The following is a 24,743-nucleotide window of genomic DNA, read 5'->3' on the forward strand; positions in this document are numbered from 1 at the left end:
GACAGTGGCTTTCCAGGGTTTCAGGCAGGTAACATTCCCAGCCCTACCAGGAGATGCCAGGGGGTGTATCTGGAACCTTCTTGCACGCAAAACAGATGCTCTCCCACTGAGGTACAGCCCTGGACACACACATACACACCAGTTTCCTGAAAATATTCTCCCCTGGTAAAAACTGGGGCCAATTTCTTGGGGTGGGGGAGAATTTAAGGAGTTGGTTGCCACTTCCTTTTCTAGGACTTAGTGGGAAGTTCAGTCCATGGAACCTGTGGAGAGAGCCTCACGCCACTTCCTGCCAACCACACGTCCCCAAATGCCTTGGGAGTGATGTGCTACAACACAAAACAATATCACTTCCAAGTCATTCTTGGCTGGTGGGAAGCTATGGGGAAAGCCTCTTTTTAAAACGGTTTTCTTTAAAGCAAGAAACAAAAAATCTGAAAACCCTTGGCCATCTTGTAAGGGTAAGTACGAGGTAAAAATCAGAGCATTTCTTTTGCCCCATGACTTTTGGGGTGATTTTTTGGTTGCCTGCATATACCCAGTGAATACGTGGGAAAAAATCTGTTTGGCACGATGCTTAAAAATGTGTATGGCTCTTCATCTTCATATTCTTTATGTATAGAGGATGGTTCTCCATCCCCTATAAAACTTTGGGTTTGTACAACTATGTATGCATTAGTAGCTTAAAATACAGTGAGGTTCCCACCCACCCCTGCTGAATTGTGTTTCAAGTCACATTCGCACATTGCTGTACACACCAGAGAAGGGGTGAGGATGTCTTTGTCTGACGCACCCTCACCTGTTTGCTTTCCCATGCACACACACACACACACACACAAACCACAACTCCTATTCATGAAGCTATCACCTGAGCATGTGCAATGGCTGTACACACAAATGTACGCACTTCAACTTAACTGCAAAGTAAATGTGGCTTGCATTTTCAAACTGGATGGAAGCTGGTTTGAGGGGAAATGCATTGATCAGGAGTATTTTTCAAGAAACTACAGGGTAGATATGGATTGTGGCTAATTTTCCATTTACGTGGCTTCAAACCCCAGTGGCGGAAGTGCACTGGAGCCAAAGGAAATGGAAATGTGTATATACTACTACTACTACTACTAATAATAATAATAATAATAATTTATTATTTATACCCCACCCATCTGGATGGGTTTCCCCAGCCACTCTGGGCGGCTTCCAGCAGAATATTAAAATACAATGATCCATCAAATATTAAAATCTGCCTTCAGATGTCTTCTAAACGTCTTTGACATCTGGTGGGAGGGCGTTCCACAGGGCGGGTGCCACTACCAAGAAGGCCGTCTGCCTGGTTCCCTGTTAATTTGCTTCTTGCAATGAGGGAGCCACCAGAAGGCCCTCGGCGCTGGACCTCAGCGTCCAGTGTACACAGCCTACAGTCATTGAGGCAGGGTTTTTGCTCATGCTATCAAATACCAAATATGTTAATAGGACAATCCTCCTCCCCATGTATCAACACCCTGCACATTCCTTACCTTCACACCAGGGGTTGAACAGGATGTACGTATCTGTGTTTGGGTTTCTCCTTGTCCTGAGAATGCCAATCGGAGTCAAGACGGCGACATACATACGGAATTTCCCCACAATGCAGTCAGCAGCTGGCATGATATTCAGGCCAACAGAACTTCCGTCACTGTGAGTGATCTTAGCACCCCATTTGCCGCTTTCCAGCTCTTGAACCAAAGGGACGATGATATATGTGCCTTTGCTTTGTTGTGGATATCGCCCTGCAGAGATGGGAAGAGAAGAGGCAGAAATATGGTTTTGCGTATGAGTGCAGCGGATGAATCGTTGTCTTACATTTTGACGGTGCAGCAAAATCTGGGCTGGGAACTGTCCAAAGGAAGTCAGTAGGATTACAGTAGATTTACTGCTTTTTATATATATACTGTCTGCATAATATAGCTTTCTTGTCAACGTTTTTATCTTTAACATCTGCTTGCTCCTTAAAACCAACTTGCAGAAGTTTGTATTGTTTACATAAAACAGGGACACAAGAACCCAAGATTTGGAAGTCACAAAAATACCCTGTAAACAAATTCCTTCATTGAGTACACTGAAGAATCTTCTAATCACCAACATCCTTGCAGGTCTCCCTATATTAGAGTGGAGAACCTGTGGCCTCCCACCTCTAATTTCATGTAGGGAGGGAAGACTGGAGAGAGAGAGAGAGAGAGAGAGGGGGGGGGGGGAAGGAAGGAAGGAAGGAAGGAAGGAAGGAAGGAAGGAAGGAAGGAAGGAAGGAAGGAAGGAAGGAGAGCAACTAGGGGGTAAAAATGGGGAAAAGCCAAAAGATTGTGAGAAATGGAAAGAGAAGGGAAAGCCCCCTGCAAACAATCAGTTAAGAGCTTTGGCAAGGACATAGGCAGTGGGGAACAGGTGGGAGCAAAAATGGATTGGCAAAAGCCCTCTGCAAGCAATCAGTTCAGACTTTTGACAAGAGTGATGTGTCCCTCCTCCGGCAGCCTGCTAGGTAGGGAGAGAAAAGGGGCTTTAGAAAGAGCCTGGAAGAAGAAGAAGAAGAAGAAGAAGAGGAGGAGGAGGAGGAGGAGGAAGAGGAGGAGGAGGAGGAGTTTGGATTTGATATCCCGCTTTATCACTACCCGAAGGAGTCTCAAAGCAGCTAACATTCTTCTTTCCCTCCCTCCCCCGCAACAAACACTCTGTGAGGTGAGTGGAGCTAAGAGACTTCAGAGAAGTGTGACTAGCCCAAGGTCACCCAGCAGCTGCATGTGGGGACGCGAACACGGTTCACCAGATTACGAGTCTACCACTCTTAACCACTACACCACACTGGCTCTCCATGGCAGATCCATACCATACATGTAAAGCATATCCAATGCATATTTAAAGCACATGACTGATACCAAAGAATCTTGGGAACTTTTGTTTGTTAAGGGTGCTAGGTCATGTATCTGTGTGATGGGAAACAAAAGCTCCTTCTGAGGGGGAGGTCATGTGCTTTAAATGTGTGTTGTATGTGTTTTAAAAGCACGGTGCAGATCTGGCCCAGAAAGTGAGAAGGGGGTGTCAGAATATGAGGGGTGGGGAGGGGTGGATCTGACCAATGTTTTGCTCTGGCGTTTCACCCACCCACAGATTGCCCCCAAGCATATGAAGCCCTCAGTAGAGAAAAAAGAGATAATTTGCCACCCTGCCCTAGTCACAGAAAGGTTCCAGGCCTCAATATTAAATTTTACAAATGTTAGGATTTGCTACCAATGGGAGCTATCTGAAAATAGCCAGCAAAGTAGGCTCTTCCCTAATATTAGCTACAAACATCACCCGCCCATATAAATTGAGCAGGTGGGCATGTTGTCCTCCCATGATTACCAGCTTGTATATCAAGGGTGGAGGACCTGTGGTATTCCAGATGTTGATGGACACTAGCTCCAATCAGTCCCAGGCAGCCTGGCCAATGGCAGCAGTGTAGTTCGCTGCTCAGGTGCCCTGCACTTGGGGGGCGGGATGAACTAGGTGCAGGTATTATGGCCAGGGATTATGGGAGTTGTAGTCTAGCAACATTTGAAGGGCCAAAGGTTCATCATCCTTGGATTAAGCTGAGCTACATGGACCTAACTTGGTATAGTGCAGGTTCCAATACCCCAGAATTGTCCCACTCCGCATATACCTGTAAAGTAGGGACTGCTGTGCTCAGGAAAGGTTGCACAGAGCAAAGACAGGAATATGTTCCTGGTTTCTCAGGAGATATAATTGCAGAAACACATTTTTGGGACCTGAACTTTGGCACTGAACGTGGTATATCTAGAGATTAGATACAGCCCCTATAAAGCCCTGGATTTATCTCTATTGACAGGGTTCTTCTACTTTAATCTCCAGTGCAATTCTGGTTTATATTTTGGTTCCTGTGGCCTTGGTTGACACAACTCAGGAAACCTTCCATCTAACCCAGAATATTTTGGCCACATGGAAGAAGAAAGAGGCCTTCAAAAGAAGCAACACAAGAAAGAAAAGCCAAATCAATAGCACATTTGGGAAGATATAGCAAAGGACGCTTTAAAAGGGGGCTTCAAAGGGAATCAGGTGGAGAGGGAGATGCTAAAGAGGCAACCAAGATGAGAGGCCGGTGGCAGCTAACAAGGGGATCAGCAAGTTGAATGCCGACTCGTTCTTTGAACGGTGGCTGGGCCTGACCTTTCCTCTCTCTACAGTAGGGGCTCAGCTTCAGCTCTGCTCTACAGTATAATGGCAAGCCAAGCCCAGAAGAAAACCCAACTACTAAAGAAAGTGAAATGCCAAGAGAAAAATCAGCTTGCTGAACCTGCATATTTGGAAGAAGGAGGAGGAGAAGGAGGCCTCTCTAATGTCCTCCTTTTGTGGGTGAGGAATGCATTTGATTTCTCTTTCATAGTTCATATTTTTATGAACATATTGGGAGCCAGTGTGGTGTAGTGGTTAAGAGCGGTAGTCTCGTAATCTGGTGAACTGGGTTCGATTCCCCGCTCCTCCACATGCAGCTGCTGGGTGACCTTGGGCTAGTCACGCTTCTTTGAAGTCTCTCAGCCCCACTCACCTCACAGAGTGTTTGTTGTGGGGGAGGAAGGGAAAGGAGATTGTTAGCCGCTTTGAGACTCCTTTGGGTAGTGATAAAGCGGGATATCAAATCCAAACTACTCCTCCTCCTCCTCCTCCTCCTCCTCCTCCTCCTCCTCCTCCTCCTCTTCTTCTTCTTCTTCTTCTTCTTCTTCTTCTTCTTCTTCTTCTTCTTCTTCTGGACTTGTTAGGAAGCATGCATGCATTCAGAGACAACAGGCAGTGGCGTAGCATGGGGGTACAGGGGGGGCCGGCCGCACCGGGCGCAACATCGGGGGGGGGGGTGCCACTAATCTAGTGGAAGAGACTCGAGTGCTAAAATCCACGGGTTAGGGGGCACAAATTACTTGCCTTGCCCCGGGTGCTGACAACCCACGCTACGCCACTGACATCAATATGAGATGTAGCACTGCTATGTGGTCCAGGGATAATAAGCATGGCCTCCTCCACATGCTTCTGGACTACAACTCCCATCAGCCCCACCCAGCATGGCCAGTGATAAGGGATGATGGGAGCTGTAGTCCAGGGAAAAAACACCTCTGCCCATTCTCTCCTGTTGCCCTGTATCATGGAGCTGTAGAGCTGGAGGGGTCCCAAGGCTCATCGAGTCCAACAACCTGCAGTGGAGGACCTGGCTACCTCCTTGCATGATGCCACACCTCTCAGGTCCCACCTGTATCATGAAGACTTTCGCTCCACCTCCTAACTCCCACCTCCTTGCTACAGCAAAAGCCTAAACACTTGTAATTGGATCACACCTTTTTTCTGTGCTTACTCCTGTCTCCTTCCCCTCCCCTTCCACTATTTCCTCCGGTCAGATTTGAGATTACTGGAAGCTCCTTGGGGTAGACAACTCTCCTCATGCACTCTGTAAGATGCCATGCGCCTTGATGGCGTTGAGCAAATAGACAGATAAATATCTGGTACTTGAGGGTTGTGGGAACAATTTAAAACTGCAAAGTGCCTGCTCAGTATTCAGTGCCGCAAAAATGATCCAGATTTAAAGCAGGAGCATATCTGAAAAGTTTGTTTATGCAGCTTGTTATCACAGCCCCTTTTGGTTGCTTTAATCTTTGACATTTATATTTAGAAACGGAGTAATTTGAAGCCGAATCAAGCTGAATGTAAAAAAGAGAGAGCCTTGCATAATTAGGGCTTCTTGATTCAAGCTTTTCATCATCATTTGTTCATTGATCTTTAGGCTACTATTTGCATCCAGTGAATTCTGAACTCAAACTACATATGTAGATCAAGATAATAGTTTTGTGTACATTTATTCACTTAAAATATTTCTAACACGGCCTTCCTCAAAAAAACCCAATACCTTGTTGGGATACAACATAATAAAGTACTCAATTTAAAACAGTAATTTCTGTATCTCAATAATGTACTATCACAGATAAAACCCCATTAAACAAGAAACAGCCTTTAAAACCATAGACTGACTCCATCCCTCCAGCATTGATGGCAATCTAACACATAGAGTATCTTAATATACACATTCCTAAACACATTTTCTTCTAAAAGAGGAATGCATTTTGGTGCACTGAGCTGAGAAATATTTCACCAAATTTGGAGAAGTGCAAAATCAAAAGGAGAATTGTTTTTGTATTGATGTAGTAGCCTGGAAGGTGTGAATTAGGTCGGTTTGTTTTACAACACAGACTGGACAAAATTCTCTTCTATTCCCAGTTTCCATCAAGATTTTTATATCTATCCTAACTTTTGAACCAGATGGATCCCCAAGGCACCTTGCATAAATACAATTCGAAAGACACTGATGCTACTTTGGAACCTGTTCAACACAAAGCATGATCACATCGTGTAACAGAACAACCCTTCTACCGCAACTATTAATGAATCCTAGAGTTGGAAAGAACCTTGGAAGTATTCCAGGCCTCCTCCCCTGCTTGAGGCAGAAAATCCAGAGCCATACCATCCCACAGAAATGGCTGCTCAGGGACCTCCAACAAAGACCCCCACAATCCCTAGGTAATTGCCTCCACTCTTACCATCAACACATTTCTCCTCGTGTTTAACCAGAATCTACTGCAACTGAAGACCATTAGATCTAGTCCTCCTGCCCTCTGGGGGCAGCAGAGACAAGTCTTTATCCTTGATCATGGACTGGATGAGAGCCAACAAATTGAAGCTCAATCCAGATAAAACTGAGGCACTGTTAGTGGGCGGTTCCCTAGCCCAGATGGCTGGGAGCTTGCCTGCTCTTGCTCTTACACTCCTTCTGAAGGAGTGAGTACATGGCTTGGGGGTACTTCTGGATCCTTTGCTGTCGCTTGAGGCTCAAGTGGCTTCAGTGGCGCAGAGTGCCTTCCATCAGCTTTGCCTCTATGTGGACAGGGATAGCCTAACTTCTGCTATATAGTCAGGCTAGATTAATGCAATGTGTTCTGTGTAGGGCTGTCTCTGAAGGTGGTTCAGAAACTTCAGCGGGTGCAAAATACAGGAGTCAGATTGATCACCAAAACAAGATGGCTCGAGCACTTTACACTAATCCTGACCCAACTGCACTGACTACTGATTAGCTTCTGGGTCCAATTCAGAGTGCTGGTTTTGACATATAAAGCTTTAAATGGCTTAGGACCGCAATACCTCAAGGACCGCCTCTCTCCATGTGAACCTACCTGGACTCTGAGATAATCTTCTGAGGCCCTTCTTTATGTGACTCCTCCACGAGACGTTTGGAGGGTGGCGACAAGAGAACAAGCCTTCTTTGCAGTGGCTCCCCTTCTGTAGAATGCACTCCCCAGGGAGGCTTGCCTGGCGCCTTCATTATACACCTTTAGGTGCCAGGCAAAATCATTCCTCTTCAACCAGGCCTTAGGCTGGTTAACATTCTATATCCATTTAAATGTGTTTGTGGGAGTGGGAGGAGGAAGAAGAAGAAGAAGAAGAGTTTGGATTTGATATCCCGCTTTATCACTACCCTAAGGAGTCTCAAAGCGGCTAAAATTCTCCTTTCCCTTCCTCCCCCACAACAAACACTCTGTGAAGTGAGTGAGACTGAGAGACTTCAGAGAAGTGTGACTAGCCCAAGGTCACCCAGCAGCTGCATGTGGAGGAGCGGAGACGCGAACCCGGTTCACCAGATTACGAGTCCACCGCTCTTAACCATTACACCACATTGGCTCTCGTGGAGGGGCGTTGTTGGTTTGTGGCTTTTGTTGTTGCCATTGTTTTTATTATGCGTTTTGAGTTTTTATCTCGTATTTTTATATTGCGAACTGCCCTGAGATCTATGGATGAAGGGCGGTATTTATTTAATGAAATAAATAAATAAATAAATAAATAAATCCCTGCCTGAGCATTGGTACAGCAGAGTAATCACTTCCTGAACAGGGGAAATATACATACACACATTTCTTACATCCCTGCTGGTGAAGCTTGCGGGCTTATTATATAAAGCAGTACCAAAAACAAAAAAACAAAAAACCCTTCAGAACCTATGAAGAAAAGGGATAGCGGTGCTGCTACCATCTGCCAGCAACAAGGTTCCGATTACATCATCCTCAATCTCATCCATCTCAGATCCAGCCTTTGTGCACAGCAAGCTCAGCAACCAAGGGTGCCTGGCTCCATGCAACCAGCAGAGGGAGCAAGCAAGCCTCAAAACAACAGCTGTATACGGGCTTCCTGGTTGCTGCTTCCCATTCCAGATATTCCTCTTCAGCCCTTCAAGCAGTAGTCTTGAATGCAGAAGGTGTTCGCCCCGCCCTCCTGCCCGCCCCAGCCACCACCACAGATCAGATAGATAGTAAGGACAGGGCTCTCTCCCTCCCTTTATTTAATTATTTATTTGACGCTTCATCCGTATCACTGGCTTCCAGGCACGTCCAGGAAATATAATAATTGTGACAGGGGTATAAATAGCCAAAACTGCTTTCTCAGATGGGAGGCGGCGGGGGGGGGGGGAGTCCCTATTTCCATCAGAGAAATGGTGGAAGGTATGCAGTTATCTGACCCCTGAGCCATCTCAAGGCAGCCCCATATAGAGAAGGGTGTTTTTAAAAATGTTTCATTATGTTTTATGTTGCAAGCTGCCCAGAGTGGCTGGGGCAACCCAGTCAGATTAGTAGGGTATAAGTTGTAAAATTGTTGTTGTTGTTGAATAGCACATCCCTGTTTGCATCAGATAAATGTTGGAGGGTTTGCTACAAGGAGGACAAGTGTAGGGGGTATCACCAAAATTCATTTTGAATATTATTTATTATTATTTATTTATTCAACTTATACACCGCCCTATACCCGGAGGCCTCAGGGCGGTTCACAACAAGACCACAACATATAAAATCAAACCAAAAGCAGCAACCCAATAACCCCCCCCCCACAAGCTACATTCTAAAAGGGTGTTGGGTGTCAATAAGATCAACCAAAGGCCTGGTTAAAAAGGAACGTTTTTGCCTGGCGCCTAAAGGTATATAATGAAGGTGCCAGGCGAACTTCCCTGGGGAGAGCATTCTACAGAAGGGGAGCCACTGCAGAGAAGGCCCGTTCTCATGTTGCCACCCTCTGGTGCTACTATGAATACAGAGGTGGAGAACAGTGGCGTAGCGTGGGTTGTCAGCACCCGGGGCAAGGCAAGTAATTTGCGCCCCCTAACCCCTAACCTGCCGCTGCTGCCAGCTTCTTCTTGCTGCTGCCTGGGCTGGTCTGGTGTGGTTCTCTCCCGCGCTCAGTGCTGCACTCGGCGGCTGCTGCACCGTCCCTCCCCCAGATAGTCCCTCACTCTCTCTCTGCACCGCACGCCTGGCACACCCCCCCACAGTGGGCGGCGACCCGGCAGCTCGGATCGGATTCGCACAGCCAGCACTGCAGTGAGAGAGAGTGAGTGAGCCAGGTAGGGGCAGAGAGCTGAGAGTGCGAGCGCCCCCCCAGATGTTGCGCCCGGTGTGGCTGGCCCCCCCTGCACCCCCCACACTACGCCACTGGTGGAGAACCTCTGACCCATGGGGCATGCTGGGCCTCCTTATTGGACCTAATAGGCCATTTCTGCCAAGCCACACCTACTTGCCAAGCACCTAACATCAAAGATGACGTCCAGTGTTGGAAGGTAAAAAGTCAGTTGGGCTGGGTCAAAAGGGTTCTCCAAAGCATTATTTATCCCAAGCCGGCAGGCCTTCAAAGCACAGCACAATGCTTTTTGCAAACTTCTTAATCTCAGGGTCTTGGGTTTGAGCCCCATGTTGGGCAAAAGATTCCTGCACTGCAGGGGTTTGGACTAGATGATCCTCATGGTCCCAACTCTAGGCTTCTATGATTCCTTGCAAAGAGTCCTTCATGACGCTTTGAAGTTGAGGCAACCAGCTGATTGTCGGTGCTTCAGAGTTGTGCAGGGCTTTTTGTGACATGCTTTGAAGTCCCGACAAAAGTCCCGTGTCAGCTGATGTCCTTATGATGTCAGGTGTGTGACACCTGGGCCACCCACTCACTTGTGAAGTGTGGCCCACAGGGGCAGAGGCTGGGTAAGGGAGATAAGGATCTGGCCCACCAGTCTCGTCCAGTTCCATATTCTCCGATTTCTCTGATGAACATACAGTAGACCCTTCGGTTACGTTACCTTCGTGTAACATAACTTTCGGGTTGAGAACGCGGCAAACCCAGAAGTGTATACTTCCAGATTTTGCCATGCGTGCATGTGCAGAAACGCTCTGCACAACGCCTGTGCGTGCACAGAAGCGCTCTATCGCACTGTGTGTGTGTTCAGAAGCAACGCCTCATGTTTCGGACTTTTCAGGGTACGTGAGGACCCCGAAACGAATTAAGTTCATATCTGGAGGGTCCACTGTAAGGACGTCCTATTCCATCATCATCTCCATCTCCATCAATTCATTATTTATATCTCGCTAATCTGACTGGGTTGCCCCAGCCACTCTGGGCAGCTTCCAACATATATAAAAACATAATAAAATATTAAACATTTTAAAACTTCCCTATACAGGGCTGCCTTGTCTTCTAAAAGTTGTATAGTTACTTATCTCCTTGGCTTATGGGGTCGCATAACTCCATACCCTTCAACATTTCTCTGAAGACAATTGGGACATCCTAAGGAAAACTGAGACATCCTAAGGAAAACTGGGATCAAATCAGAAACTGGGATGGCTTCTGTAAATCTGGGGTTGTCCCTGGAAAACAGGAACACTTGGGGGATCTGCAGTTTCCCACCCTTCTCTTAAAAGAAAGGACCCAGTTAATTCCACAAATAAAACCAGAGAAGTAAACCAAAGTATACACAATGCCTTCAGCAGCTGTACCTATAAGTCTCAGCTATGGGGCAACAGGTGATAGGTTGAAGACCTGAGACTGATCCTCCCCTGGCACAATTGCAGCTCTCTCTGTTTTGTCAAAGTGTACAGAAATCGCTGTCACAATTGATCTTAATCATGGTGTCAAACAGCTATTAGTATTTGCCATTCTAGTGGTCTCCAGAGGCGGAGCTAGCTGCTCCGGCACCAGGAGCAGAGCCCATGTTGTGCACCCGGGGGCGAGGCAAGAGTCCCAGGGGGGTGGCACGGTGATGTCACCCCCCCTCAGGGATGAGACTCGAGGTGGACCGCCTCCACCGCACCCCCTTCCTCCACCAGTGGAGCTCTCCAGATGTTTTGAACCAGAAGTCCCTTCAGCCCCAGCCAGCACACATCTTACTCATTATGACAATTTTTTTAAAGAAAAAATGTGCTTTTCACATTGTGCCATTTGCAGCTAAGTGTTGCATGGCTAATTAATCAAACGCCCAAGTTTCTGTTAAATGAGAAGAAGAAGAAGAAGAAGAAGAAGAAGAAGAAGAAGAAGAAGAAGAAGAAGAAGAAGAAGAAGACGACGACGACTCATTAATTCAATAGTGGTCTTTGTGACACCATATTGTTCTCATACTCTGCAAAAGACTCCACCCTTTGAAAAAGCTGTTATTTATTACTGTTGAATCATTGTTTCCTAAAATATGTGAACCACACTCACTCCCCCCCCCAAAAAAAATGTTGCGTGCCAGCTGCTAAACTAGGAAAGACAAATATGTGACCACAATGGGCAATTCTGATACTCATCCTGATCTAGCAAATGTAAATATCCCACACTTTCCAGTGCCTTTCCCCACCACTTTCCATATCACAGGAAGTCCAGTCGTTGGAGGAAGTGAATTTGTTGTGCAAAACCTCTCAATTGACTATAAGAGCGCAATCCGAATTTGTTGGTATTTGACTGACAGCCAACCCAAAAATAGTCACCACCTGCAAGCACCCTAAGTCAGAATTAAGGAGCGGAATGCCCCTAAGCACATTCTAAACCTAGGGATTTGTTTTCGGTACCAGAACTAACCTGAGCTCACAGTTCTTTCACAAAAGTCCACTCAGCCCTGGTTAGATTTCTTCGTTTCAACAGCCTTATTTAGCTAGGAAAGGTAGTTTTGCTGTTGCAACGCCTGGGAGTCAAACACCCTTGCTGATAGACTACAAAAAGCCCAGAGGTCTCCCAGTAGATCTTAATTTACCTTCAGCTAGGGATGCTGGAAATTGCCAACAGAAACAGAAGTGGAAATTTCACTTATTCATCCCATGTCCTGAGCAGAAATCAATTCAGAAAATCCTATTGGATTTTGCCACTTTCAGTCCACAAACAATATGCAATGGATTGCTATTCCTCTCCACTTGCACGGGAATTCCTTTGCAGTGAAACGGACGGCCTTTTGCATGGGGTGGAATAGCATAATTACAATGTAAATTACATAAGTTATGCAATTTTGCCACGCTGGTCAACAAGATGAGTAAATACTGGGTGGAACTGAAACAGTGATTCATGTGAGTCATGGATAGATCAGTCAGTTAGAACGTGGTGCTGATAACACCAAGGTTGCAGGTTCAGGCCCCATATGGGAGAGCTGCGTATTCCTGAATTTCAGGGGGTTGAACTAGATGATCCTTAGGGTACCTTCCAACTCTACAATACTATGATTCAATAATAATAATAATAATAATTTCTTATTTGTACCCTGCCTATCTAGCTGAGTTTCCCCAGCCACTCTGGGCAGCTCCCAATCGAGTGTTAAAACCAATACAGCATTAAATATTAAAAACTTCCCTAAACAGGGCTGCCCTCAGAAGTCTTTTAAAAATAGGATAGCTGTTTATTTCCTTGACATCTGATAGGAGGGCGTTCCACAGGGCGGGCGCCACTACTGAGAAGGCCCTCTGTCTGGTTCCCTGTAGCCTCATTTATTGCAGTGAGGAAACCACCAGACGGCCCTCGGTGCTGGACCTCAGTGTTCGGGCTGAACGATGGGGGTGGAGATGCTCCTTCAGGTATACAGGACCGAGGCCATTTAGGGCTTTAAAGGTCAGCACCAACACTTTGAATTGTGCTCGGAAATGTACTGGGAGCCAATGCAAATCTCTCAGGACCGGTGTTATATGGTCCCGACGGCCACTCCCAGTCACCAGTCTAGCTGCCGCATTCTGGATTCTATAACAAATATTAAGGAGTAAATAAAAATGCTGCCTTCTTACATCCCTGCCTTCAGCCCACCGCTGTTATAGAGAATTCTTATTCCAGCCAGCCCAGATAGGTCTGTCCTCACCTTTTCTTTACAGCTCTGACTGCACAGTTATCAAGAGCAACAAGACTGAGTACCAGAGCAAAGAAGAGAAAGACAAAGTTATCTTTGTCCAAGAACCCATGGATTTACAGGAATACAGGAGCCAAGAAAATGCCGACTTTAACCCAAGAGCTCTTTTATGGATGCTGTTATGTATATCAGTCAATTGGCTTATAACAAAAGTGTTTAGGGCATTTAGACCAATATGTATGGATTTTAAGAAGCCAGTTTGGCAGAGGTCAAATGGATCCGAAGATTTACAGCCGTCCACAGAAAAAGATCATTAATGCAAGGAGGTGGCGTATAAATTTATCAACAGATTTAATGTCAGACCCAGGAAGACGCAATAAAAGGGGAGATTGATGTGATCTTTTAGCTGCCTTTTGAACAAGCCATTATTAGGAGGACTCATATTTTCAGTAAGGATATGGAACTGACACAACATCACCTACTATGGATATACTCAGCAGACAGGGATCTGTATGCTCTGTGCCCAACAGTAGGAGGGTAAGGTATGCACTGGAATAAGAGTGTCCAAGGGATGAGGCTAAATTGCAGATCTGAGATGGGGGATTTCTGGTCCTCCAGATGTTGTTGGTCTTCCACTCCCTTCAGCCTCACCCAGCACAGCCAATGGTCAGGGATGAGGGGAGTTGTGGTTCAACTAGACCTCGAGGGCCATAGGTTTCTTATCTCTGCTGTGAGTCCTGCAGATTGCAGGGAGAACATGGCAGGTGGGATCAGCATCTCCATGCCTCCAACTTCTCTCCATTCCTGCAAAGCAGCAGAGCACCTCATGCCTCCCACCCATATTTAGCAGCTGTTTGGTGGTGACTCAAGTTACCAGCTCTGAGCCCTGAACGGGAATAGGGAAGAATGGAATGTGATGGGTAGTTCACCAAGGAATTCATGGTGAAAACCCAGTTATGTATTGGGTTTTCTCTAATGCTACCCAAGATTCAACCTCCTTTTGTTGAAAGTGCAACAGCAGGGGTAATTCAGTTTCTTGTTTAAGGGTTACTTCTGTTATCAGTAAGTCAGCTAGCCTTTTAAGATTCCTACGATTTTACATCAACCTTGCAAACACTTCAAACACCTTATTGGCCAAACAAGCCTTTGTATCTTTTCAAAAGAACACCACTTGGCGCCAAAACTTATCTGAGATCCTGGTTAGATACACCCTACCGGAGTTTAATATCCTTAAACTGTGGAGCCCGGACAAAGTCCGGAAATGGATCCTGAAGAGAGATGCTTTGTTAGATATCACAAAAATACAGATCCTAGGGTCCTCCCACTGGTTTCCCCGACTGAAAGCAGTCAAAACCTGTGCCAATTATTTGGCGAATATCACCAATCCCACTCTTCGGAGAGCCTTTACCATGGCCCGTTTTCAAACCATTCCTACGGCCTATCTGTCAGGCAGATACGCAAAAATCCCAGTAGAGCAGCGTATATGTCCTTGTTATATGAGAACCAAAGAGGATCTCATACATTACATGCTGTATTGTCGCATCTATTCGGCTTTCAGGGATGCGATGTTACAAACTATTCCCAAATCAATAGTCAACTCTGAGGACCAAGTAAAGTTTTTACTGGTGGACGCTGATCCACGGATTTCTCACGTGGTAGCGGTCTTTGTGGTGAAGGCTATGAAAACTAGGGTATGGTTCCCGGATGAAACGGTGAGGTCCCTCCCATTGCTCTCCTAACCTGTTGCTGTATCTTCTTCCCTGAATGGTGGGGTTTATTGGGTAGTTTCCTTGCTGGGACAGCATGGCATGAATTTTAGCTTACTTTTATAATTTTATTGTTTATCTTTTAATAATGTTTTATGGTATTTTGTGTAAAGGCATGGACCTCACAAATTTAATAAACTTGTACTAAGTCAGCTAGCCAGGAGGCGGGACGGAGGTGTTGCTTAGCACCTAGGCCATGGCATGATCTTTCGTGAGGTGGCATGTGATCTGATTGGCTAGATACTTCTGAGGGAGTTTCCCTCTGTATGTTTAGTTGAATGTCTCCCTGATATGTACAAGTAAGAAAGACAAAACCTCTCTGTTTCATTCTCCTCAAGTTATACACTGTTTTTATTCAGTCTTCCTCAGTAAAGTCTTATTGGAGTTTCTTTTCTCTCTCGACTCCGTCTGTATTATTTAATTGACAATGCATTTTATCCAAACATACATGGACTATCCTTCCTTCCAAATGAAAAAGAACCTGAAAGGAAAACCTGAAAAGGCACACCTGTTCACCATATAGAAATGAAAAAGCTAAATGCATGCTAATTCCTAACTAGCAGATTTAATAAATGGCTACACGATTATTGTGCAGCAACAGAAAGGGGGGGCAGACAATAATACAAATGCAAAAATACAGCTAGTTCCTAGGAAGACAAATTAAATGTCAAATCAAAAATAATTCTCAAAGAGTTTATAACAGTAGGGGAGACGGCTGTGGAGAAAGATTTGCATCAGTAAGTCATGTAGACTGAATAGTAAATTTGCCACAAATGTCATGGACTCAGTAGTTCGCAGGCATTCAGATGCAGGAAGAGAATGCAAATGTAACGTTAATTTCAGTGGATTTACTCTAGGTAAAATGTGGTTGAATACTGCCCTATATAACTGCAGCACACAGAATTAGCTTATTAGTCAACAGCAACTGTAACACAGCACAAATGTTTTTCATAAGCAGACTGTTCTTCCATTACGAATCAAGCATTGAGTAATCAGCAAGTAATCGATGCAACATGCAGCATGTTGTGAACCGACCAAAGAAGAAAAGGACTATTTCTTTGTACAATAAAAACTCATAGAACTCGTTACCAAAAAGATGTAGCAATAGCCACTAGCTTGGATGGCTGTAAAAATTGTGACAGTTCGTGGATTTTTAAAAATGGCAATAATCCATGATAGTTAAATGGAACTTCAGTCTTTATATCAGTATACTGTACTAATGATTACCAGGTGCTCATGCTACTGAGATGCTCGTTCTGGTTGGAACTCTGTACATGCCCCAAGGCTCTGTGCAACTTAGCTTTGCAGTGTGCCATTGTGATGAGAGAGAGAGAGAGCCTTTGTTGAGGCCAGGGCTGATCCAAATACATGCCTGCCAGCCAGGAACTGGCTGCATATGCATAATTGAATCCCCTGAACCCAGTGCCAGTTCTAATGCAAGCATCACCTAGGATTTGGCCATTCATCATTCCCTGTGAGCAAACAGATGCCAGCTGGCACACATATCTTGCAATGAGTGTCCATTTGCATTTTCTGAAGAGATCCAAGCTCATCCTCTTTCAGGGCACCTTATTAAAATGAGATTTGATGGGCAGGGAATGCGATTTGCTATTTTCTTTGGGATTAGTCAGCAGGACTCCCCCGTGGAGAGGCACTTTCCAAAGAGAAGGTTTTTCTATTTTATAACAGGATCAGGAAGGTTTGAAATCTGACCCTAGAATCAATGATTATATGATTAGCCCAAGCATCACCCTCTGCTCTCCGCCGCTGGCTGCCTGCCTAAGATGGGACCACTACTTTGACAGGCGGAAGGATGATCTGAAACAGCAAAAGCCTTTTTGGAACATCCAAGGCTAGCTGTGGCCCTCGACTAATCGTGAAAATTCAAGAGATAATCCAGCATTTTCTTTCTGTTCCTCCCACACAAGGCAAGTCATTTCCATGTCTGAATCCCCTGAACTTCTTTTAACCTTCCTTATTACCCCAATCTGCAGTGGCGTAGCGTGGGTTGTCAGCACCCGGGGCAAGGCAAGTAATTTGTGCCCCCTAACCTGTGGATTTGCGCCCCCTAACCCTAAACCCCAGATGTTGCGCCCGGTGCGGCCGGCCCCCCCTGCACCCCCCACGCTACGCCACTGCCAATCTGACTCATCTCTGGGTTCAAAAGGGTTCTTCATGTGAACTTTCCTCTTCCTGGATGGCACAGGGAACTGTGGTTAGCTCTAAACAGGAAGCGGAAGCTTCTGGTCTCCTTCTCACATGAAATGTAGGATGTCCGTTCTTGTAACGCTAAACTATGGCTCTGTCTAAAACCAAACCATTTTGTTTCCTTCCTCCCCATAGTGTTTAGGAAAGGTGAGGCGTTAACAACTGATTTACGGAGGCTGCAGTTCTTTTGTGTTGGAACTCACTCCACTCACTTTCTGCCTGGACAAACCTTTATGTATTTTGTGTTTTTATCTCGTATTATTATGCTGTGTACTACCCTGATATCTACAGACAAAGGGTGGTATACAGATTTAATAAATAAGCAAATTGCTCAATGTTCTCTGTCTCCTGCCATGGCTCATTTCAAATGTAGATGCATATTCCCACCCACCCCAGTTTGAAGCGCTGAGAAATAATTTGTTTTTGCTTTATTTTTTGCTTTTCAAAGCAAAGGCCAATATCTTCTACATACCTAGCAGTCTTTGCCATCTGTAAGGACACCCTCCTCCACTCCCATCTCATCCATCCCCCCCCCCCGTCTAGTATAATAATGCAGTGAAGAGAAGGGTGGTGGTGAACATCACCATTTGACACTTACCTATAATGTACTCAATCCAGAAATGGTCCTTTTCTGGATTGTACGGGCGGTTGAATGTGAGTTGAATGTGGAAGGGCTGCCCTCGGCGCACAATCAGCTTGAGGTTGTAGTATCGCTCCGTGTGGTGTTCTCTCTTATTAATGTCATCTTCACGGTTGAACAAATGGACGTCCTGCACTTCCAGAACATCTGCAGGTGCACAAAGAGATGACCAACATGGCGTTTTTAGTTCCTTCTTGTCACTTGGTTCCCAGAATTACTTCCTTTCCCTTTACCATTTTATCTCACACATTTCAGGCCCTGTCTTTTAATTCTTTAAAATAAAAATTAAAAAAACCCACTTGCAGGGCAGTCATAACTTAAATCCAACTCAAGGACCGCAATACCTCAAGGACCGCCTCTTTCCATATGAACCTACCTGGACGCTGAGATCATCTTCTGAGGTCCTCCTTTATATGCCTCCTCCTTGAGAAGTCCGGAGGGTTGGAACATGAGAACAGCCTTCTCTGCAGTGGCTCCCTTTCTGTGAAATACTCTCCCCAGGGAAGTTCGCCTGGCGCCTTCATTGTACACGTTTAAGCGCCAGGCAAAAACATTCCTTTTTAACCAAGCCTTTGGTTGATCTGATTTACATCCTATGCCCTTTTAAAATGTGTTTTTTTTGGGGGGGGGCTATTGGGTTGTTTTTATTTTTATTATGTATTTTGTGGTTTTCTATCTTGATTTTATTCTGTGAACCACCCTGAGACCCCCAGGTAAAGGGTGGTAAATAAATTCTAACAACAGCAATATAAAGATTAAGCTCATTGAGCAGCAGGCATCCAGAGTTACCATGCAAATGATCTATAGAGCCTAGGCAAATACTCACCTGGTCCCTCAAAGACACAAGGAGGATAAGGCTTTTTCATATAAGATATGGCTATCATATCAATGGCTATCAGCTGTCTGTTACCTCTGGTATCAGAGGCAGTGTGCCTCTGAAAACCAGCTGTTGGGCGTCATGTCTTCTCATGTCTTACTCATGGGCTACCCGGAGGCATCAGGTTTGCCGATGAGCAAACAGAATGTTGGACTAGATAGGCATTTGGCCTGATCCAACAAGGCATTTCTTATGTTCTTCAGTATTGGCCTCAGGCACACTTGCCTGGAGAAATGCTCCAAGGATGGAGTGCCACAACCAAAAAGGCCCTGTCTTACACAAACACAGATGTGGCTCCTGAGAAGGAGTTCAAAAGGCAGAGTTCATCATTGTGCATTTCAAGATGAGAGGCAGCAATCCTGAGCTGTATAGGTTCAAACTTTCCCCCATTCATTTCCAAAGATCAGAAGTCAGAGAAGAATAGGAGTACTAGAGGGGCATGGCTTGTACAGAAGCAAAGTGGCAGCTTGAATTCAGGCCTCTGACAACCAATTCTGGTCTTCCAGGTCCTTGTGACGTTTGCAAGAGCTATTGAATGCCAGCTCATGCTGCAGGAGCTATTAGGCACACAGCTTTTTTTGTTTAAGCCCTACCAGGTCTAATTTTGCCTTTGGGCTGGAGCTTTCTTACCAGTTCTCTACTGCCTGCCATTCATTATGTATTGGGCAGAGCTGTGCTTCATCAAAAAAATCATGTCACTGGGATTACCAGTACGACTTGGAAACTCCGGACAAGCTCAATTCCCCACAGGCTGTGTAATGTAGAGATTCTATGTACTGGGGAAGGAAGTGTTTCCCCCCCAGCTGCTCTACAGTGATTAGCATTCAGAAACAGGACTCAATAGATTGTATTATCATATTTGTCATTACCTCCCAAATCCCTGCTCAAAAGGATATTGCATCAATATCTGTTGCGTGACAGAATAGGGGTTGCTTTTCTTTTTGGAGTCTACTCTAAGGGTGCTTCAAGTTTAGCACATGATGCAAATTGGCTGCTTTTTTGATAGCTGTTTTTAATTTCACAACAAATATGGCACTGGAATGAAGATGAAATCAACAACACATTGCTGTTTTTATGATATTGGCTCTAGACACAATGCTGGCTAAAGTGACCCTTTTGCTTAATGGATGCTAGGAGATGGCTTTTCATTTAGGATTAGCATCCTTCTATAATGTAACCAGATCAGTCTTGAACTATCTGTTTTAGCAATTTTTATTTAGATAAGGAGTCCAGAAATGTTCGCCCAAAGGATTGTCCTGTGATTTTTGAGGCAAAATCTAATAGCTGCTAAGGGATGCTGAGCATCCAGCATGTTTCTAGACCTCATGATTCGGCGGGGGGGGGGGGAGGAAACTAAAGCCATATAAGCAGTACTTGATATTCCCATGGAATACTGTACAAGTGTTTGGACGAGGTTTCATTAAAGGGCAGTTGCGACTTGTCAGCAGAGGCTGCTTTCTGTTAGGATTGAGCCCCCCCAAAATATGTATTTTTTTTTTTACATTTTGCTTTACGATTGGGCCGGAAGCAAGAGACATGCCACATAAACTAAGGGTGATTTTGGGGGTCTGTGAAATGGTGGCTGAGGGAAAAAATCCTTAATGAGAGAGTTTGCAGATTACTAAATTTTGAAACTTTCACAGTTTACAGACTGATTTGGTTTTGGAAGCCTGACTGCATTATTATTTCATTGCTCCTTGCTTTGATTATGTGACTTTACCAGCTATCACCACTGTCTGTTCAACTCATGACATATATAGCATTGCAGGTTTGCTTTTTGTTTGTTTGTTTGTTGTTGTTGTTGTTATCTTCAGTTAAGACATTTCTGTTAGAAAACTGGAGAAAGGCTCTTGAGAGACATGAAGCCTGCTCAACATTAGCGTCAACGCTTTAAGCGTAAAAGGCACCATTTCACGTCAATGAGCTCACTTTTGCTTACGAACCCAGGAGCCCAGCCCTATTGCTGGTCTAGATTCCCAAAACTGGATAGATCTCAGGACGATGAATTGGATTTAGAAGCTTCAGCTGTGAACTGCAATAAAGTGTTGCAGTGCAGAGTGCTCCTGTTCAGAGTTCTGGCCAGTCCTGCCTTCCTCAAGATACCTTGTTCCATTCCCTCTCCCCACGGGGTTTCAATTTTCCCAAGCATGGGTCCAAGAGGTTTTCTGCTTGTCCCATGCTTTCTGGCATGGGTCCAATGTGTTTTTAATTTTTTGTCCTAGCTGTCCAGAGTGGCTGGGGCAGGCCAGCCAGATGGGTGGGGTATAAATAATAAAATTATTATAATAAAATTATTATTACCCAGGAAAATCCACTGTTTACCACTGAACCAGAAGAAACTTAAATCTGCAGGAAAAAGCCCATTGACGTTTGTTCTGAGTCAGTGGTAAATTGCAGGTTTTCCCCAGGTAAGGTAGCACACACAAGCAAAAGTGGGGACAAGCCCTCCGTCGGCAGTTTGTGCCCACGGAAAAGACTCATTTCTCTTTGAGTTGCCCTGGATTCCACACACACACACCTGCTACCTAAGAGATTTTTCTAACGATTTGCCAGACTTTGAGCCTACTGCTCACTCCCTCTTCTGTGTGGCTGGTGCCATCTTGGTTCTTGGAGAAGCAAGTTTCCTGTCAGTGTTTATGGTAGGCAGGGACTGTTCTCTGCATGAACAACTATTATCTAAATACATTGGTGGGGAGAGGAGGTACTTAATAGCGATGGGGAATACCAGTAAACATCCTCACCGTGCAGGCAATTATACGGCCCTTATTAACGGCAGCCCCTCTTCAGTCAAGTCATTTGAATTTCCCATTCTCGACTTCTGAACATCTGACTCCTGACCTTACGGGACGTAAATGAGGCCTCATGAATGATGCAGCCTCTTTGAAGGCCCGTAATGCATACTGGAGGCAATCCCCACTACCTCCAAATCAAATTTTAATGCAACAGCTGAGCGCCCTTATTGTAATGTCAAACAAAAGAGCCCTGTGGCTGCCCTGAGAAAATATACTGCCCTGTATGCTGCTTCCCATTACAGGAACGCTCTAATAAGGCTTGTCCTTGGGTGGACTAGAGAAAGCTACGCTGATAGGTTCCCGGAGGATTAATCATGTGGTATCATAATCATAAAACCACGTTTGAAAGCTGGTTTCAGCTCCATAACACCTATTCCCGGCTGACCATTTCCACGCCGTTAAAAGTATGATTTGAACTTCATTCTGCTGCCTAGATCAGGGTATGAATTGATTTTTAAGTTCCTCAGTTTTTTATACTAGGGCTGCACTCCTATGAAGAAGAAGAAGAGAAGAGTTTGGATTTGATATCCCACTTTATCACTACCCTAAGGAGTCTCAAAGCGGCTAACATTCTCCTTTCCCTTCTTCCCCCACAACACTCTATGAGGTGAGTGGGGCTGAGAGACTTCAGAGCCCAAGGTCACCCAGCAGCTGCATGTGGAGGAGAGGGAATCGAACCCCGTTCACCAGATTACGAGTCCACTGCTCTTAACCACTACACGATGCTGGCTCTATGCACAATTACTTGGGAGGAAGTCCCAATGATTTCAGTGGGGTCACAGGAACTGCAGTTTCTCATGCCAAGTCAGGCTATTTTTTTGGCAAGCCAAGTATCTGTAGGATGTCAAATGCAGTCAAATTCGTGTTTTGCCAGAAGGGGCTGAGGCTCACAGAGCTTTCCTGTGAACTTGCTAGAGAGAACTCTGTGAGATCACTCCCCTTTGTGTCCCCTTTGTGTAGCTATATATAATTATCCCTGCTTGGGCTCTTCTCCACCATGCCACTGTGCTAGGGGGGATCAGGAACAGGTCTGCAACGATAGACTCAAAGTGAGCCTAGAAGGATATAATATTAAATTATTATTTATACCCCGCCCATCTGGCTGGGTTTCCCCAGCCACTCTGGGCGGCTCCCAACAGAATATTAAAAGCACGATAAAACATCAAACATTAAAAAACTTCCCTAAACTGGGCTGCCTTCAGATGTCTTCTAAAAGTCCCTCACTGTGAGATGTGAGGTTACAGGGAACCAGGCAGAGGGCCTTCTCGGTGATGGCGCCCACCCTGTGGAACACCCGCCCCACCCATCAGATGTCAAGGAAATAAACAGCTATCTGACTTTTAGAAGACATCTGAAGGCAGCCCTGTTTAGGGAAGTTTTTAAGGTTTGAAGTTTTATTCTGTTTTTTTAATCTGTTGGGAGCCGCCCAGAGTGGCTGGGGAAACCCAGACAGATGGGCAGGGTAGAAATAATAATGATGATGACGATGTTATTGTTATTGCTGTTGTTATGGTTATTGTTGTTCTTATTGTTGTTAGAGACTTCCTATGTACTGTGTAAAAGGGACGCGGGTGGCGTTGTGGGTTAAACCACAGAGCCTAGGACTTGCCAATCAGAAGGTCGGCAGTTCGAATCCCCATGACGGGGTGAGCTCACTTGCTCGGTCCCAGTTCCTGCCAACCTAGCAGTTCAAAAGCACATCAAAGTGCAAGTAGATAAATAGGTACCACTCCGGCGGGAAGGTAAACGGCGTTTCCGTGCGCTGCTCTGGTTCGCCAGAAGTGGCTTAGTCATGCTGGCCACATGACCGGAAGCTGTCTGCGGACAAACGCTGGCTCCCTCGGCCTGTAAAGCGAGATGAGTGCTGCAACCCCAGAGTCAGTCACGACTGGACCTAATGGTCAGGGGTCCCTTTACCTTTAACTATGTACTGTGTGCTACGGAGGAGGGGAAGGAGGACTCCAGTTCTGGCAGCAGCCCCATGTCTCATGTTAACATCTCAACCTGCCTCAAAGAGAAACACCAGCGAAAGTTCTTGCAAGGCATTGAATCAATGTGCACTGCTGTCTAATAAATTCATCACAGCTCCGAGTATGCGACCCTGTGAGTCCATGAGCCACCTCACCTTGAAATATTAACTCCCTCCTGACGGGAGGGAGCGGGGCGGGAAGCCAGGAGGTCATGGAGCAAGTCAGGGATGTGTTCAGCTCAGCGTCCCCAGTGGCCCAGCCCTCCCTGATATTCCCCATCTCCATGGCAGCTGATTCTCCTCGCAATCACACCCCCACCAATTCTTCACGCCAAGACCATCTGCTCCCCTTGCTCCCTTGTACGCATGCCAGCAGCCAATTTACAACAACGTCCGTCCCCCCCCCCACGACATGAGTGTTGATAATTTATGCGAGGAAACCCCCACGGGGATTTCTACCAGGATGGTGGCAGGAGTAATTCCCTCCTGCATCCTAGATGCCAGCTCTGGCAAAATGCCAGGGGCAAATGCAGAAACCCAAAAGCAGAAGATTTTATTTGAATGGAGTACACTTACACAGGAGTAACGTGTATTTGTGAGGGAGGTGTCAGTACTTCAGCCCCATAAGCAAAACTGAGAAGAGTTTTCAAATGCAGATCTCACCCTTCTAATGATTATCAACGTGTTTTCACGTCTCTGGGCACCTGCTTTTCATTTAGTGACAACTTACCTTAATTCTCCTTATGCTGATATATGCAGATATGTAAAATTGTGATGGCTTTTTTCTTCTGTGTGTGTGAACCAAAGCTGCAGGACGGGGGGGGGGGGTTAAAGTATCTCTCTTTTTCTCTCTCTTTGTACTGCTTATGCTTTGGAATGTTGTTGTTTTTTTAAAAAAAAACCCCAATAAAATTAATTTTTTTAACACTGGTTATTAAATGTGGTGGTGATGAAATGAAGAAGTAAAAGTGGAAGAAGGCCATCATCATGATATGCATATTATTTGTTATTTATTATATAGAGATAAATATTTGCAGTCCATGAGCAGTATGCATTGCAGTGTAGCAGATGAATGGTCCCTAAAATTGGAAACGGGTGAAGCAGAAGGAAAGGAAGGAAGTGGAAGCGAGGAGACGCAGGGACACAATGTGCAGCTGTTCTGGCTTAGCTTAGATACAGCACACCATGGGGACAGGCTTCTGACTTCATAAGACTATTACAACACCCTGCAATTTTTAATAGACTAGCAATGAAGGAGAAACTTGGATCAGCAACCCAAAAGGCTTGTGGAGCACTTAAGAGTTTGTTTGCACACTTGAAGGC

General features: G+C 45.4%; 1 protein-coding gene across 1 annotated transcript in view; it reads right to left on the reverse strand.

The window, feature by feature from the left end:
• The window catches only part of F13A1 (coagulation factor XIII A chain), a 74,013-nt gene that overhangs the window by 45,056 nt on the left and 4,214 nt on the right, over positions 1-24,743 (reverse strand). Inside the window, exons 3-4 of the mRNA XM_081206346.1 lie at positions 17,741-17,929; positions 1,518-1,769 (exon numbers count right to left, since the gene is read on the reverse strand). Of these exons, the coding sequence (XP_081062472.1) occupies positions 1,518-1,769; positions 17,741-17,929 (441 nt within the window). The remainder of the gene's footprint in view (positions 1-1,517; positions 1,770-17,740; positions 17,930-24,743) is intronic.

This window comes from Podarcis bocagei (genome assembly GCF_964188305.1).
Source record: "Podarcis bocagei genome assembly, chromosome: 8".
In the NCBI taxonomy this organism is placed as follows: domain Eukaryota; kingdom Metazoa; phylum Chordata; class Lepidosauria; order Squamata; family Lacertidae; genus Podarcis; species Podarcis bocagei.